General features: G+C 44.7%; 1 protein-coding gene across 5 annotated transcripts in view; it reads right to left on the bottom strand.

Moving 5' to 3' along the window:
• FLI1 (Fli-1 proto-oncogene, ETS transcription factor) overlaps window positions 1–16,593 on the bottom strand; it is an 85,373-nt gene that overhangs the window by 13,141 nt on the left and 55,639 nt on the right. For all 5 annotated transcript variants that reach the window (XM_021375925.1, XM_021375928.1, XM_021375929.1 and 2 more), the window contains 3 exons: window positions 14,833–14,987; window positions 11,915–12,118; window positions 5,828–5,896 (listed from right to left, as the gene is read on the bottom strand). In XM_021375925.1, coding sequence (XP_021231600.1) covers window positions 5,828–5,896; window positions 11,915–12,118; window positions 14,833–14,987 — 428 coding nt within the window. The remainder of the gene's footprint in view (window positions 1–5,827; window positions 5,897–11,914; window positions 12,119–14,832; window positions 14,988–16,593) is intronic.

The raw sequence follows: 16,593 nt of genomic DNA, 5'->3' as shown, positions 1-16,593 counted from the left end.
GGGAAGGGAAGGGAAGGGAAGGGAAGGGAAGGGAAGGGAAGGGAAGGGAAGGGAAGGGAAGAGGCAGACATGCACAAGCTTTGCAGCAAGCGTTTCTTCAGCATTCGTCCATTTACAGCGTTTAACTCAGTATCAGGAAATACATTTACTCTTGCCTTAGGAAACAGCCAAAGTGCTTCCAAGAGCTTTCTGTGGGAGGGACTGCACCCCAGCAAACATGTAACCCCCACACACATGTGCAAAAACAGTGCTTGCAGTGCACCCTAGGCAAAAAAATAATAGCTCTTTTGCTGGGAGAAAAGGAAGGATAATGGTTACTTAGAAAGTGCTCCAGACAAGCTGTCAGGTTGAATTCAGAGAACTGGAGTCTACTCTGGGACAGCGCTGGCTCAGTGTGATCCCTTGTGAGTTGGGTTTCCTGCCTGCTACAGCTTAAAGACAACGATTCTTTGTTTCCAGTTTTTCTGGTGAAAAAACACACGCCTGCCTCCGAAGAGGGTCAGGGAGAAAGCAGACAAAACACTAACTCTGGAATTTCAAAGGAAAACAATTAAAAAAAAAGAAAGAAAAAAGAAAAATCCAAGAGCGCTAGCTACTGTCTCTCCCGAAATCATAAATCCCCGCTTCGGCTACACAGTCGCAATAAAAGAAGCACCAAAAGAAGCCTCCCCTCTTTCTGCCACGAGCTAAAAATGGGTGAGGGGTATTTCACCACCGGACACACAGACATCACTGACAAATGCATGCACAGCTCAGCCGGGAGGGCACGAAGCTGCAACTGCTCTCTCTGACATGAATAACGGCAGAGGGTTTATAACCTCTGCTGTGAGCAGGGGGCCTTGCTGACACACTCAAAAGAAGAGTTTACTAAAACTGGTCAGTATTTTTCACGTGACAATCTTTCAGACCTGAAAAATGGCCTGCTCAAGAGAAGAATTTCATGCAGGAATTTAAGGCTGTTTTCCTGTGGGAACCACGCTTGTGCGAGCAGGCTGCCTGCGCTGTTTGCTCCTCTCCCTCCAGTCCCAAAAACTTCTGAACCTGTTACCCAAAACTGCCACCAGATTTGAAAATGGGAGTGGCGAAGTTTTAAAGGTTCTACGAATATAAAGGAAACTGCTGGGAAAGAGAAGGCTGGGAAAGAGAAGGCTGCTGAGAAGCCGCAGCCTGGACTCACTTTCAAGGTACCAAGGAATTTGCACGAGAGACGTCATAAATGCTCCGACACTGGGAGACTCCTCCTTAGGAGCTCACAATGAACACGGGTCCAAACTCACACTGTGTGTTCAGAGCTCACTGGCTTGATGACCTTTTTAAATCTGCCAGCAGCTAAACAAAACATACACGCAAATACAGCTTATATCCAAACAGGAATATTTAGCGTTCCCACAAGCACTTTCACAACGCAAACATGAGCACATAACAGCCACGGAGTCACTCCTTAAAATTTGTCTCTTACATTCACGTATTCACGTACAAATCTGTCTCTGAAATTCAAAGCACTACATCAGCTTTTCCCGTTCCCTTCTGCAGAGGCAGACATTGCTTGTATCGAGGCTGGATTTATGCAGCTTTGGGCTAGTCCTGATCTGCTGTTATTCCAGCTGGCTGCATGGCCATAGGCTGATCCAAAGCCCAGAATCATAGAATCATAGAATGACCTGGGTTGAAAAGGACCTCAAAGATCATCCAGTTCCAACCTTCCTGCTGTGGGCAGGGTCGCCAACCACTAGACCATGCCCAGAGCCACATCCAGCCTGGCCTTGAATGACTCCAGGGATGGGGCATCCACAACCTCTCTGCATGCAGGGATAAAGACCCAGCCTTGAACGAGATCATCCCTATCCTGTAAGCTGGAAGCAAACACCCACATGGAATTGCTCCTATAACTGCTCATAGGTGATGTGCTGCTGGAGCCCTTCTTCAGCCTTCCTTCAAACACCTCCGTGCTGCAGACCAGCACATCTTGCTAAGCACGACATGCACAGCAGCGGATGCACACACACGTACAATTAGACACGTGCAATTTTAACCTTGACACGTAATGGTTCTACCTCTCTGGAAACTGCCAGCACTCTCCTGCTAAGAGATTGGCATCTGGTTCAAGCCCTCCACAGCACTTTGGCTTGTGTATTAACCATGTGAGTTATGCAGACCCCAACACGCTTAAAAGTAAGTTACAGGCTTTAAAAATGTGCTGGACTGAGGCCAGAACGCTCACAACCACACAAGACACAGCTCTTTGCTCTTCTAAATGTTGTTGTATGTGAATACACTTTCCATTTCCCTATGGAAACCTACTTAAATGACACCATTCCGAAGGTGAGCAATTTAAAATCTCCACAGACTGAGGCAGATAATGCAGTCTCAGATGCTTCTCCTGTGTCTCCAGTACCTACAGTAGGTCAGTCATTACTCCAAACAGTCACGGAAAATGAAACAGACCATCTCTCTAGCGGACCGCTTGGAGAGGGACACAAATCTTTCCATTCAGCAATGAGAGCAACCTCGTTTCGTTTTCCAGAAAATTGTTCTCTCGCCAAAAAAATACTGGTGATTTTCATTAGAGCAATTTATTTCTCAAAGGCAGCTGAAGACAATTTGTACCAATGACGCTAAATACCATACTTTTGAGTGTTTATGAGACTGAGGAGCAAGGAAGCTCGGGCAGCAACAAGAGCCCTTTGAACACAACCACGATTCTACCTATATGATCTGAGAACAAAAGGAACATGCTTTGCACAAAAGCTGCCTAAATTTACAGTAGCTGTTTCTGCCATGAAAGCAGTTTAACCCTTAGAAAGCAGTGCCACAGCTTCTCCTGGCACATATACAGAACAGGCACTGGAGAAGAGAAGTGAGTGGGCAGAAGGCTGAAAGCAAAAAGGGAGCACAGCCTGCAGCTGCTCCGTGTCAGAGCAGTCCTGTCTGCAGAGCTGCAGCATGAAACCCAGAGCTGTGAGAGCAGTGCAGCCCGGTGGGCCCCAGCTCAGGTGGTGTCCTGTGCTCCTGCACGACATGGGCTGTGCTTGCATGCAGAGATGCTCTGCCATGTCCATAGCAAGCTGGGGAAGAGCAGAGCCACATGCAGCTTCTATCCCAGCCTCTGGAACATCTGCATCTGTCTGTGCTGCAGCTGCACCTTCTATGCCACACAGGTTGGTTTTCACAGTGTGTGGATGAAATATGTCACATAGAGCATAGAAGCAGATGCAAAGAGCATGCATTTCTTCCTGGAATTTGCACAAGCAGGTTATTTGCATTAACTATGTGCTCTTGGACAATGCGCAAGAAAAACTGCAAGAGGAGTGAAGAAAACAGTATTTTTTCCTGTCCCTGACCTGCATTTTACAATCCCATCACCTCCTCCTGCTCTGCATTTGAATCCTCAGGGGAGAGTGGTTAGAAAAATTTGTTTGTCTGTTTTCAAGCACAGGTGTAGAGAGAAGAAAAATTCACAGGGGTAGTAGATTCATTAACGTAAAATTAAAAAAACAGAAACACACAAACTTTAACCTTATGAGAAGCTAAAGCAAAGCCTTATGAAAAAAAAAATTGTCATTTTGAACTTGAAATTCCTTTTCACCATCATCTTGAAGGCAACCCATTAAAAAGCCTTAAAAGGAAGCAAAGAAAGTCTTCTTGTCCGATGGACTAAACAGAGGCTGAGGCATTCCATGTCCAGTTTTACGTCCATCACAAGTTTCCTCTGGGATATTGGACAAGACACTTGACTCCGCTCTCCCAGTTCCTTATCTGGCAGCCTGTCATGTTCACGTCTCTTATCCTGTCATCTTATCTCACTGATAATATTTGGAGCATGAATCAGTTACATTGAATCGGTTAAACTGAAATGAGTCGGGTTGTCCTAGAACAGCATTCAAACATTAAATGGATGTAAAGGAAATGTATGCACTCCAGGAAGAAATGGAAGCGTAAAAGATGGGATTCCAGCATTTCTGTGCTAGATCCTGATTTTTATTTGAGCATCCCATGGGTGTCCTTAGTCCTTTATTGACATATGATGAAAGTAGCATGTAAAGAACAAATGCCTGGCTGACAGAAATCAAATGCAAAGTTCTGTCAGCTGCACTAAAGAAACACACTTGAGGGCAGTAAAAATGGAGGGAGGGGGAGGAACATTTTTCCTCTCTAATTTCTTTCTGCCCAAGCAACTTCAGGCCCAACTTGGAAAGATAAAGGGCATAAAGCATTCAGAGAAGGGTAATTCTACATGAAGCATTGCTCTTTAATTAAAAAAACTCACTGCTTTCTTCCCTTTGTGTTTATCAACCACCTGGCCTGAGACAGAGAAAGCAGTCTTGGATGTGCATGTCTGTTTACGGGGAAGCTGTGGGGGAGCACGTGCACGTGTGTCTGCTTTATTCAAATAGGAGCTAGCCAAGCTTGTATTAATTTTAAATGGATGACTGTTAGGGTCAGAGCAGTCAGTCACAGAAGGGCCTGAATGGCTTTGCCTTCATAACGCACCGTATTTTATCAACTAATGCCTGTCTCATAAAGACAGAACAGCGTGCCAGGGAACAGAAAGCTCAACTGGATGGTTATGGGCTGGACAAAAGAGGCTGCTGCAAAAAGCAGCACTGATATTGTGCCCAGGGTCCAAGACAGATGTTGGAATGGAATGCAGTGTGGTACAACGAGAGAGAAGTGCTGGCTGTGAGAGCAGTGCTGGTCGGTGGAGCAGCCAGACACACCGTGCAGAAGCTTGTTAAACGTGTGATGTCAGTTTGCTGTAGCCTTGCAGTGAAACGGGGTTTTTGTCTCTCTCTCCAGCTGCTTACATAAAAGGCTTTCTGCCTTTTCCCTCTACTCTGAAATACAAACTTGTGGTTTGTCAATGAAACCATGTTCTCCTGAAAAGCACAGAAATGTTCTTACACTGAGTGAGGAAACTGTCTCAGAATGAGAGCCCACGGCTTCTAGGTGGGTTATCTCATACGGTAGATGTGAAATTTCACACTTTCCACTCAAGTTTTTTCAAATGGAGGCACTGAACACTGTTTAGTGAACTAAGACAATGTTCCTGCACTTAATGCTAAGTGAAAGAAAAAGCAGACTCAAGGCTACGAGCCCTGCACGGCCAGCTACTGAGCACAGAACCAGATTTCTGGGCTCTGATGCCCTACTTGGCCTTCAGCAAGTCAGCTGCCTGACTGTGACTTACCACCTTGTCTAGAGAAGGGGTGTGTGCCATGCTCATCACACCAACTGTCATAATGTTATTCTCCCTGAGAAACCAGGTTTTCATTAAAAATAAGGAAAAGGAGTAGGACTGTGACTGCAAAAGAAAACCCAGCCTGAAGGAGATATAAATTACCCAAAAGCCGGACAGGGCCCAAAGTATGTCATTAACTTCTAATCTACAAGGTTTTCACAAATGGTTTTGGAACTCCTGAGTGGCCTTCATTCAGTAATGGAATTCATTGTGAGAAGATTTGGTGCCTTCAACTACAAACTTACTCAGAGAGAAACACTGCATTCATCCTTGCTGCCTAGCTGGGATTTAAAAGTTTCACGTAAAGAACAGAAAACATACCATCAGCTCATCAGCTCAGTAATACCCGAGTGTGAAAATGACAGATAGGAATTTTCTGCCACATTGTCAGCCAGAGAAGCAGAGATGAGATTTTCAGCATGGGTGGGGCTTCCAAACTGTGAATTATTCCAGTTTAAACAGGTAGTGTATGCACAGATGACAACGTTTTCGTGCCAAGTACATTATTAAAAAAAGGGCTGCTTTTAATCCAATCAAAATCATTCCACGAACGCAGGAAGCCGGGGTATTTATACGCAAAGGACTGACCTTCTTTGGTGGCAAGGCGTGAGGAAGCTTCTGTGTGGGATGGAGTATTGTAGACCAGCAGTGAGCTACCTACAGGGAAAAGAAAAGGAGTTATTGCAGTTTGAAAGTACTCTGCCAGCGGGGGAACCCTTCGGGCTGGTGGAAAACGCTGCTACTGGGATTTAAAGACCAATTTTCTCGGGCAATTAGACACACGGTTTGTGCGACAGATACAAAGTTCTTTCGGAATGCGGTCGCTGCATGTCACAAGTGCTCCTGTTTCTTCACTGTGAAATCAAGGCAAAGCAATTTGCCTCCTTCACCCAGCGCCTTGAGGTCCTCTGCTGAAAACTGACATAAAAAGAGGAGGTTGCACAGTACATTTATACAGGGACTACATGTAGCACAGCAGAGACTCTAGAAATGACTGTGGCACGGATTATATTACAGAGCAAGGAAGAAGCTTTCCTCTTTCTCTAGCTGCGATAGAGAAAATTCCTGTTTGAGGAACATAGAGTAGAAGTGAGATGAATTGCACTGTCAGGATCTGGACATTTTTAGAGCATCACATGCTTGGTTTTGGGCTGACAGCTGCACAATCTGATTGGCATTCCAGCATTTGCCATGATTTCTGGAGGCTAGCTTTCTTGGTTCAAAGTGGCCTTTCCAAAAAGTCCAACCCGAAACAAAAACATCCAAGAGGAGCACAGAGAGGAACTCACCGGAAGGTTTTACGTTTTGCACTATCTGTGGTGGAAATACTCCTTTCTAAACATTACATTTTGATTCTCCTGCAAACTCCTCTGGAAGTGGAGGAAGAGGCCCTGCGGGTTCTTGAAAGCCAGCATGTAATAGACATTTCATGGTTGTCTAGTTATATGTGTTTACCCTGCATAATCTTCTAGGCTCACTTTTCCTACAGCTCTTCGAAAAAGTTTCCACTGCATCAGGCAGTGACACTCTCAGGCAGAGCCAGGGCCCTGCTTGGTACGGAGCCGTGCTGGAGCAGGGCAGCAATCCTGCGGCTGCTGGGTGTGGATGAGAAGCACTCCCAGAGATGTGTCCTGCTCTTCTCTTACACACAACCTCTGTAAGTCCTGGGTATGGCTCTTCATAATCTTGGTCCTATGCAGTGCAGAGCAAACTATAGATTTCTGCCTATGATACGCTGCCCCAGATTCTTTTGCAGGACTGAGAATACCTCTTTTGCAGGTATGGTAATACTACGTGATTAGGATCTTGTGACTAAGCCATGCAGACCCCAATTCCTCTAATCCACATGATTCCAAATAACACTGACCTCACTTGCCCCTCAACAGCATTCACAGTGTGTCTTACTTTCCTCAGAGAGCGGAGGATTAGGCAGCTCCCTGCCAGAAGTAACAGCCATTGCAGGTGTTGGACCTTATTAGTCCCGTGTTCCTATGGATTCCTTTTCTTGCCCAAATGCAAACAAAGCCAAATACATGCACAAGAGAGCAAGTACACAGAGGTAGAAGGCATTGGAGAACAGGGCTGTACTAACTGGAGAACAAAGCCTACTCATAAGGAGCGGTGGACGGATGCTACCAAATGCTTCAAGTCAGGGGATGCTTTAAAAGACCAGGGTGGATAACACAGTAAACTACGAGGGAAAGAGTTCCAAAGGATCCCTAGGGAACCGTGAATGCAAAGGTTACAGATAGCTAAAGTGACTGGTATAAATATTTAGAGGCTGACTGCTGTTTGGCTACTGCTGGAGGAATTGCAACAGCTTTGTCCACAGCTTTGTCACGTTTTCATCAGATGTTCTTTCTGTGGGGAAGCTCCTGCCCACCCCTCTCCTCTTTTTAGGTTATTTGAGAGAGATCTTAAACGCAACACGCAGCCTGGCTTGCCCCAGCCAGACAGGGAAGTGCTGGGGAATTCAGAAACAGCTTTCTATGACTAAATAGGCTGCAAATGCCTGGTTGTACTGAGGTGGGGGTGGGGTGATGAATAGCACTGAACAAGCTTGTACGACCAACCTACAGCTACTTTACACTGAAAAATGCAGCCCAAGCCACTGGAAAGGGACGGCACCTCCCCCAGTTTAATTGCTAAAAGTTCTCACCTTTGCCCGACAGTCTGAGGTTTCTGGTGGGAACACCACAGAAAAGGAAATGTGTTTCCTATTAAGGGGTTTCAATGAAGGAGGGAAAGGGAAAAAGCCAGAGACAGAGATCAAGACAGAGAGAAGCAGACAGACAGACAGAGGCCAGGCTGCTCCCTCCCTTACTCATTTTTGGGCAAAACTTTGGCTGTGATGAGTTTTCATTTTGCTCTTACTCCCTCTACCCCTCACTGGGTCAGTGACAGCTTAGATAAAATCTGCCCTTTCTGCAAACACCGCTTTAAGCGCAGCGCTATTCTCCTGTAATTAGTATCAGACACATTAGCTTACGGCTCTCCTTTCTTTTATTTCTCCTGTATTAATTAAAAAGAAAGACGGAAAAGGAATGAGAAGCAGAGAAGGAGCATTCTTCCTCCATAAAACCTTTCTTTTCACAAGGCAGCTCATCTCCTGAGAATCAGGAATATCTTGGTTTCACAGTCCTGAAGTCTACTTAAATGGGAAGTGGTTTTTTATCCTGACCTTCTGAAGGCCACGTGTGCTTCCCTCCCCATCTCCTGGTAGAATCAGGGTTCTGCTGCGTTTAGCAGTATAGTTTTGTTTGGCATTAATGTATGGATCAAAACCACAAAGAAGTTTTCTGCTTCTGTTCCTAGCCACAGTCTCAATCTTTCCCCTTCATGCTCTTTTTGTTTGTACACACCACACACAACTGACCCCCCATAACTAGAGAGGAAAAGGACAGGAGCTGACAGTTCCAGTTTCTTTTGATGTTCATCTCATGCATAGCATGAAAACATTCAGATCTCCCTTCCCACTGCCCGCTGCCTGGCTGGAGAAGCTTCACCAGGCAGACTGTGTTTTAAAAGGATGCCGACACAGCAGTCAGCCAGTCTGCAGGCTGAAGGTACAGAGGCAAGAGCAAGACGAAAAGGCCAAGGCATGGCTTCACAGTCCCAGAGAGGAAACCTGAAGAAACACTTAAAGAAATAGGATTGTTCTGGGGGCAAGACCAGTATTTCCTGGAAAAAATCATAGGGGCCATTTTGAACAACGGCAAAGGATAGAGGGTTGCAGAACTGGGTTCTGTGGGTCTGAAATTTCCTAAGGATCAGAAATGCCTGAATTTCTGCCTGGTTTAATAGGTTATGGAAACAGGAAACAACTGCAGAGCTCTGGTCCAGACCGAAATTTTGTCTGAAGGCTGAAGGTACAGTGACATGAGTTTAATTTGGTCTCATCTATACGAAATAGCTCACCCGAACCTTCTGTCTCCAGAACTAAGATGGAGCTTTTGTTGAGGTCTTCCAGATGTTACCGGTTTATTTTTTCAGTCCAAGATAACTGACTTCATCATGCTTTTACCCTGACCTACAATGTAAAATGCTGAAAGTGAGGAAGCTCGTTTTCGGGGGGTCTCTGACAAGTGAACCGGCTCAGAAAGTTCAGATCAGCTTTGTTTTTGGAAAACAAACAGTAAATCTGAGGATTTGGTCATCGCAAATTCAGCTTAAGATCCTGACAGGACAAACGTCTTTCAAGAAGAGACTCTGCAGACGTAGTGTAGCCTACAGACCCTCAATTCCCCAAAGTTATTCTGCATTTTGTTGCCATCACACCCTCTCCACCCTACGCAGATAGTAAGCTGGATATCTCTGAAACAAACAGCCTTACAGGAGGAGAAAATACAAGAAAAAAAAAGACCATCTCCCCATGGCACTGAGCTCAGAGGCTCGGCACTAAACATCCGCTGGAAATCAGTCTGGAAAAACAATAAGCTCCTTTCGGAGGCGTTACTCCGTGAGGGAGTTAACCAGCAATCCAGAAACCAGACTGTCATTAGGCAGCACTAGCAACAGCTGCATGGAAAGGAATGCTCTTCAGAGAACTGCCCGACCTCCACGCAGACAGGAGCTTGCTTTAATAAGGACAGCTTTTGTGTGACGTCCTACAACAGCCCAAGGGGCTGAACAGCAAGAAATCTATAATCATAAAAGCTGGGGATGGACTGGGATTGAATTCTTCTCTCGTATGCATCCCGGTAAAAATGAAGTAACTAATTTGTCTGAATCCAGCAAAGTTCCTTAGGTTTTACACTAGCTTAATAGCATGGAAATCATTATAGACATTCCCCTAGCAGAACATTACATTTTATGATTATTATTCAGCATGTATTACAGCAGCAGTTACATGTCCCAACCATGGCAGGACTCCATTGTGCTGGGTCTTGTGAAATGAGAGGCACAGTCCCCATTCTGCAGATTTGCCATATCAATAGACTTCAAGGACATCAGGAAGACAGAAGGAAGTACTACTAGCTCTGTTTTAGGGAAAGTAGAATGGAAGTGCAGAGAAACTGAGGCAAAGGTTCAGCTTCAGGATTTAAATGTGGTGTGTGAATTAGGGGTCTGCCAGCCTGGATTTCAGCGTGCACTGCTGCTTCGGAGACCAGTGTGACCAGACTTCTAGTTTAGGTACTTCAGGTATCTAAAGTTAGGTTCAATCAGGAATTTGCTCTGAAACAGAGGAAGGCGGCAAGTGGTAAAAGCAACAATTCAATCCAGGTCTTCAGACTTATGCCATGAGAACAAGGATGCAATTCCTCTAATACTGATGCCACCAACATCCCAGCTGATGGGATATCTAACACTTGAGACTATCATTGAGGATGCTGTCTGGAGCTAAAGCAACAAAATACTCCAATTATTTTGTCAGGCTTTTCAAATTCCACATCTTTCTTCAATTCGAAAACCACACAAATCTTCCTTCGTCTCTTTCTGTGAATTCTCAAGTCTTATCAATCAGACAAATCAAAAGTAAGTGTCTCACTTGAGTGTTTACCGTGTGGGAATTCAAAAACATTTCTGGTGACAAAGTGTCTGCTTCACCCAGCCCAAGTCATCAGGTTTGTTCAAAGCAAACCTGGCTTCACAAAGCAGCCTGAAGATTTCCCATGAAAACTTGTCATTCTGAATGCAAACCTTAGTTAGAACGCTATTTGCGTCCGCAGTAATCTTGAAGTGTTCCGTGAACCAGAAGCTCTCTGCTGATGAAACAGGATGAAATTTGGATGGGAAATTTTTTTATTGTGAAGTCACAAGGGACAAAAACTGTTCAGATCCAACCATTTGCTTATTTGTTGTGAATCATTTTGTTGGCTCAGCTTCTCAAACAAAATAAAGGTGGGGCTTACAGAGGCACCCGTCTGTGATCTGACTCTCGTCCCACTGTAATCTGTAAAACTCCCACTGATTTTAGCAGAAGCAGGGAGAGACCAGTGATGAATAGCTTGAAGAAAACACCCTAAATAAATGCTGTCTTGCTGCTTTATTGAAATGGCCAGATGGAGAGACCTTCAGCTGCCTTCACATCGCAGTTTGATTTCCCAGTGGAGAAAACACAGTTTTTATTTTCTCTACCTGCCCTCCCTCCATGGTTTATGACGCTTTCCTCTAATTTTTTAGTCCTCAAATACCTATATCCTACAAAAACTGCCGCTTGATAAAATATGGAGCATGTGAGATTTAGCTCCTGTTCTCTGGTCTCATCATAACACAACTATCTTCAGCACACCTCTGTGAAGAAAGGAAATGTTTCCACTCCATTGATGAAGAGGAGACTTTCCAAAACCATGCAAGTTACAGAATAATTTGCCAGTGACACATCAGTTCACGTTTGGTTTCATCTCCACAGCTAATTTATGTACTTTTATCATATGGCCACAGATGTTTTTATTATCTGCAAGATTATCTAATCTTCTTGAGAGTTCTGCTCAGTTCTTCACCTCCCTGGTATCTCGTAGCTCTGCTAACTCTATTTAAGTTACAATTAACTTTCCAACCCAATTTTTATTCCTCTCTTCTTGTTTGCTTTTGCTGCTTGACTTTCTCTATTCTTTTTCTCTTATCCTTGCTGCTATTTGTCTGCAAGAGGAGCACTGGAACTTCAATACTCATATGTAGCTTTATCAGCACGTCCGATAAACTGGGGCTGGGATGAGTCAGGGCAATACTTACTTTCCCTGAGGTAACTGAGGTGAGACAACAGAACTTCTGTGTTGTAGAGGGAGGTGGTTCGGAGGAAGTCATCCTTGTTCATTTTGCAGAGCTCTTTGCCATCCATATTCTGGAAGAAGGTGGTGTCAATCTCAATTAATCCATATTCTTTTATGGCCCATTCCAGCCACTGGCGCACGTGCTCCTGGGTCCATAGGGTGGGATCTGGCAGAAAAGCACAAAGGAGGGTAATGTTATATGGGACCCTCAAGCCTCTAGCACTTAGTGTTAACCAATCAAAGCATTAACCATTGTTTCCACAACCAAATGGATTTCATTTATTGATGTCAGTGCATTTTGCCAGGATGAGCAAGTGTGGTGCTCTAAGAGGGGCACAAGCCCCATAGATCGACCGCACCGGCTCCATGGCAGGGTAAGTTCACCTGACAGTTTTACACCTGCCTCAATCCTATACATACTGCTTGGGAACAATCTTAGTGGAATTTGACTGTGATCTTTCTCCCTCTGGAAAGAAAGGTTCCAAAAGCAAGCTCATCCCTTTGAAAGTGCATGCTTGCCACAGCTTCAGTTCTGCAATACTATCTAATTACATCAGTGCCATTTAAGTCACACCACCCTTCACAAGTGCATTACAAAGTCTCAACAGATGGCATTTTAAAGTCTGAGGATAGTGGTATTTATGGTCATCAAAGAGACTCTGAAAAAAAAATTATTGCTTAAACAGAACAGCTTTCCATGCATCTCTGAGTCACATTTGTTCACCCTGCTGACAAGAACACAGTTCTACCTCCACTAGCCCCGTAAAACCAACACAGCTATTGGATGGCAAAGTGGATTTTATACTGTCTCATGCATCATTATCAACTGTCAGCAAAGCTCCAGCTGTGGAATCTTTATTACTGGTGATGACGTAAGAGAGAGATTGAACCCTGCTGGAGTTTCGGACCCCATGGTGATGGTTTGCTGCATCAGTAGTTAAAAAAAGAAATCATCCTTTGAATTTTGAAAAGAGCAGTAGATCAGAAAGTCCTACCACGAGTTTGTGCCATGATACCATTTTCACAGAGTCACTTTCAGAGCATATCTACATTTTCAGATGTTTCCTGTGCTAGTTCTCCCCATGTATGCCATTTGAAAGCGTAAGCTGCAAATTCATGTTCCATTGCAGCTGGGGAGGATTGTGAAATCAAGCCCAAATTTTGGAGAAGTTTGATCTGGCTGTCAAAGCCGGTACCTTCCTCTACAGTAAAGCCAAAATGCCTCAGGTCCCTGGGTAGCAGAGAAAAATGGGTCAGAAATATGTAGGCATCACACAGGTGGTAACTTAAGCTTCACAGAGAGGCAAGAAGCCTCTGCCACACTTCAGTGGTAAAATAATGCCTTGGTCCCAGACTGTGAGCTATGTGTGCTTGGGCTGGTGAGGGACGATGCTCATTATTGTCTTCCAAAGTCTGGTAAATCACTGCTATTTCACAAGTACCTCAAGATTTTGATTTGTGGAGGCTCACAAGGGGAAAAAAAGTCCTTTTACACGTTCCTTCAGTGACGAGATTTTTTTCCCCTTCCATCAAGGCCACTAACAGTTGTCTCCCATGTTTCAACAACACGAAACTTTGGGTCACATTGGGTCTTTTTTCAATAGGCATGAATAGCACAGCAGAGAGCAAGCCTAAACGTTCCATCTTGAACAGCTTTATCACCCCTCATCATACCCTAGCTGGTATCAGCTGAAGCCCCTCTAGGCAATGCTGGTGCTGAAAGCATCTGATCCTGACACGAGTTACATTAGCCAGCCTGTCTAAGCAGATCCTAACCAGGGCTTAAACGGTTCTTTGAGACTTGCTGTCAATCTTTTATTGGCTTCCTTTCACTACATTCAGTTCAAGCTTTTTCTTTTCATCCTAAATGGCAAACAAATGCTTGGGAATTGTCATCTGTTCGTGGTGAAGCCACAGTCAGAAAACAGAGCTAAATTCCACGAGTACATTTCTTTCTGCCAGCAGTTGAACTGCTTGAATCAGACACAATGATTCGATGATTCTACAACCCTTGACACGCCGTGTGAAAAGCCAGACCTTACCCACGAAATCTGTGGAAGTTTTGGTATGTAAATCAGGCCATGGCTTGACTTGCTGTATACATTTCCCTTGCTGTGAAGTTCCCCGACTAACTCGTTTATATCTATGGTTTTTATAAACTTTACGGGGGAAGGACTCCCTCTTGTTTCGGGTTCACACTTCACAGGTTTCCTGCCACAGCAGCTTTCATCCTTGACTATCCAAATGCACTTAATGCATGCTGCCAATTTCAGACAGCACATGTGGATGTCAAATACAGAGAACTGGACGGGAATGTTCTCCTGTACTATTTTTTGGAAGGTTAATGTAGTTTCTGAAAATACAGTTTTTCTAGTTTTCTACTTCCAACAAAAGAATGAAAACATAATAGCTCATTTTGAATCAACATGACATGACAGTGCATCTGGATCCTGCAGAGCACCATTGGAGTTATAATTTTGGTGCACTTTGTGCCTATCCCTGCTTGTAAACTGTGTTTCTTGATTGCACCATGCATACCCCTAGAAGCACTGCAGGTTCTGCTCTAGCACGTGGCAAGACATGGATTTGGTTCAACACACCAAAACAACACTTCATTCCCAGGGGAAAAATAAATAAAGAAATGAATAAACAAGAAAAAACAGCACTAATAACCCACTTCCTATTCTGATTCAAGGTAGAACGCACACTGGGACACAGGAAATTCTCACTAGATGTAAACTCTGACTTTTTCCTTATTTTTTACATGGTTTGTAAGCAAGAGAACTCCTCAAGGAGTAGATAAACACGCCTTATCTGTTCAGATGGATATTTAAAACAGTCCGAAGTAACATCACCCGAGGAGTTTGATGGTGGTGGTACCTGCTGGGACAATGACTCTCCTCTCATTGGTGGTCATGTTGGGAGGAGGCCCGTTCTTCTCATCCATGTAGGTGCTGTAACTCATGGGGTTGGACTCTGTGCCTGCTCCGACGAGCTTGCTGCATTTGTTCACACTACAGTCTACAGGGGACTCCCTGAAATGTGAAAGGAAACAGATGACTTGTCATTATTATGAACCTTTCATCCCTGCTGTAGGAGAAGGAGATTTGAATTACAGAAATGGCAAGCATCCTGGAAGGGAAAAGTGAGGGGGTGTTTCTGTAGATGTGGGAGAGGCCATTCCTGGCCGGCCACATGAATGTCAGAAGGTGCTCTGTGAATCACAAGCCTCACGGAAGGGATCTTTGATAAGAAAATGAGTGCTAGAAGGAATGACTTTCAGACAAAGTCAGTGGCAGCTGTAAGATCGCGTGTGAAACCTCTGAAATACCAAAGTGCACAAACTGGATAAAAACGAGTACGTGTAAGTGACTACAACACAGGTCCTAGTTCTAGCCATTCACCACACTCTCCCTGTATCCTTAGCAGCATCTTAGCAGTCCTCCAGCCACAGCCTTATGTCCCTAGGAGCCCTTGTTGGACTCTTCCCTCCGGTACTGTGTTACAAACAGCTCTGCACACCGTGGTTCTGCTAGAGGTGAGCCCATGAATCGACAAAAAGGCTGCAGGCTTCACCTCGTGACCTAAGGCTTTTCTGCAGTGTAAATCCAAAATACAGAAACGTCCCCCTCCATTTTGTTAAGAAAGGACACAAAATACCCATACCAAAATGACAGGGTAGTCTCAGGAGAATACAACAATATGGCATCCAAAGAGTCATGTTTATGCGCAGCTGGACGTAACTGATCTTGTCTGCTCTCAGCAGCTAAACAGTCCCAGGCTTGTCTCCTACTTGGATAGGAAATCTAGAAATCTTAGGTGCCTTAGGCATGAGTCAAGGGCCTCAGACCACAGAAACCGTGTGTGAAAAAGGCTCTGGCCTCGGTTTTACTTCTGAGGCGATGGAGCGTCGAGGAGGGAACATTTAGCAGCTCTAAGGCCTGGACTTCTTTCACCGCACTAAGGCCTGGACTACACGCAGACCCTTGGCGAGCAGTAGGCTTTCTCTGTCCTGCTTTGGGAGAATTATGACCTACAAACCACAGATAGGGAGCGCAGACTTAGTTTTTCTCCAGCTGCAGTAGTAACTCACGCTTTTAGCTCTAGAGGTCACTTAAAATACCAGTCTGCAGCCAGCCACATGCACACAGAACATCCCAGCCCAGAAGAATGTACCAGGGAAGCACAGGATTATTGCCCTCATCTTTACAAGAGTGCCTTAGTGTGCAAGCTCTACGCAAAGCAAGCGCACAGCCTACATCCAATGCAGCTCGGCCCACTGCTTTCATTGCACAGCCGTCCTTCCTCCCTGCCAGGAGAAAAGAGGCTTGGGAGGAAACCATTTGCTGAAGGGTAAGAACTATGACAGTGCACCAAATCCCACCCTCTGAGTTCAGCTGGCAAGACTTCCAAGTTTGGACACTAAACAAATTTGTTTCTTAATCTGAATGACGGGGGGGCTGGGGGGAAAAATTACTGAAATTCAGTTATCATGGCTGGGAGATAAATGCTCCACCGAGATATTCTAAGGCAGATGGTAATTTTTTCCTCATGTCTTGCTGAGGGAATGTTGCTTCAAAATGGAAATAAGATGTATAACTTACACATGTTCGAATTTAAGGCTTTACTATTTCGCCTACT

This window comes from Numida meleagris, chromosome 23 (genome assembly GCF_002078875.1).
Source record: "Numida meleagris isolate 19003 breed g44 Domestic line chromosome 23, NumMel1.0, whole genome shotgun sequence".
Taxonomy (NCBI): Eukaryota; Metazoa; Chordata; class Aves; order Galliformes; family Numididae; genus Numida; species Numida meleagris.
This window is presented reverse-complemented; position numbering and strand designations above follow the sequence as displayed.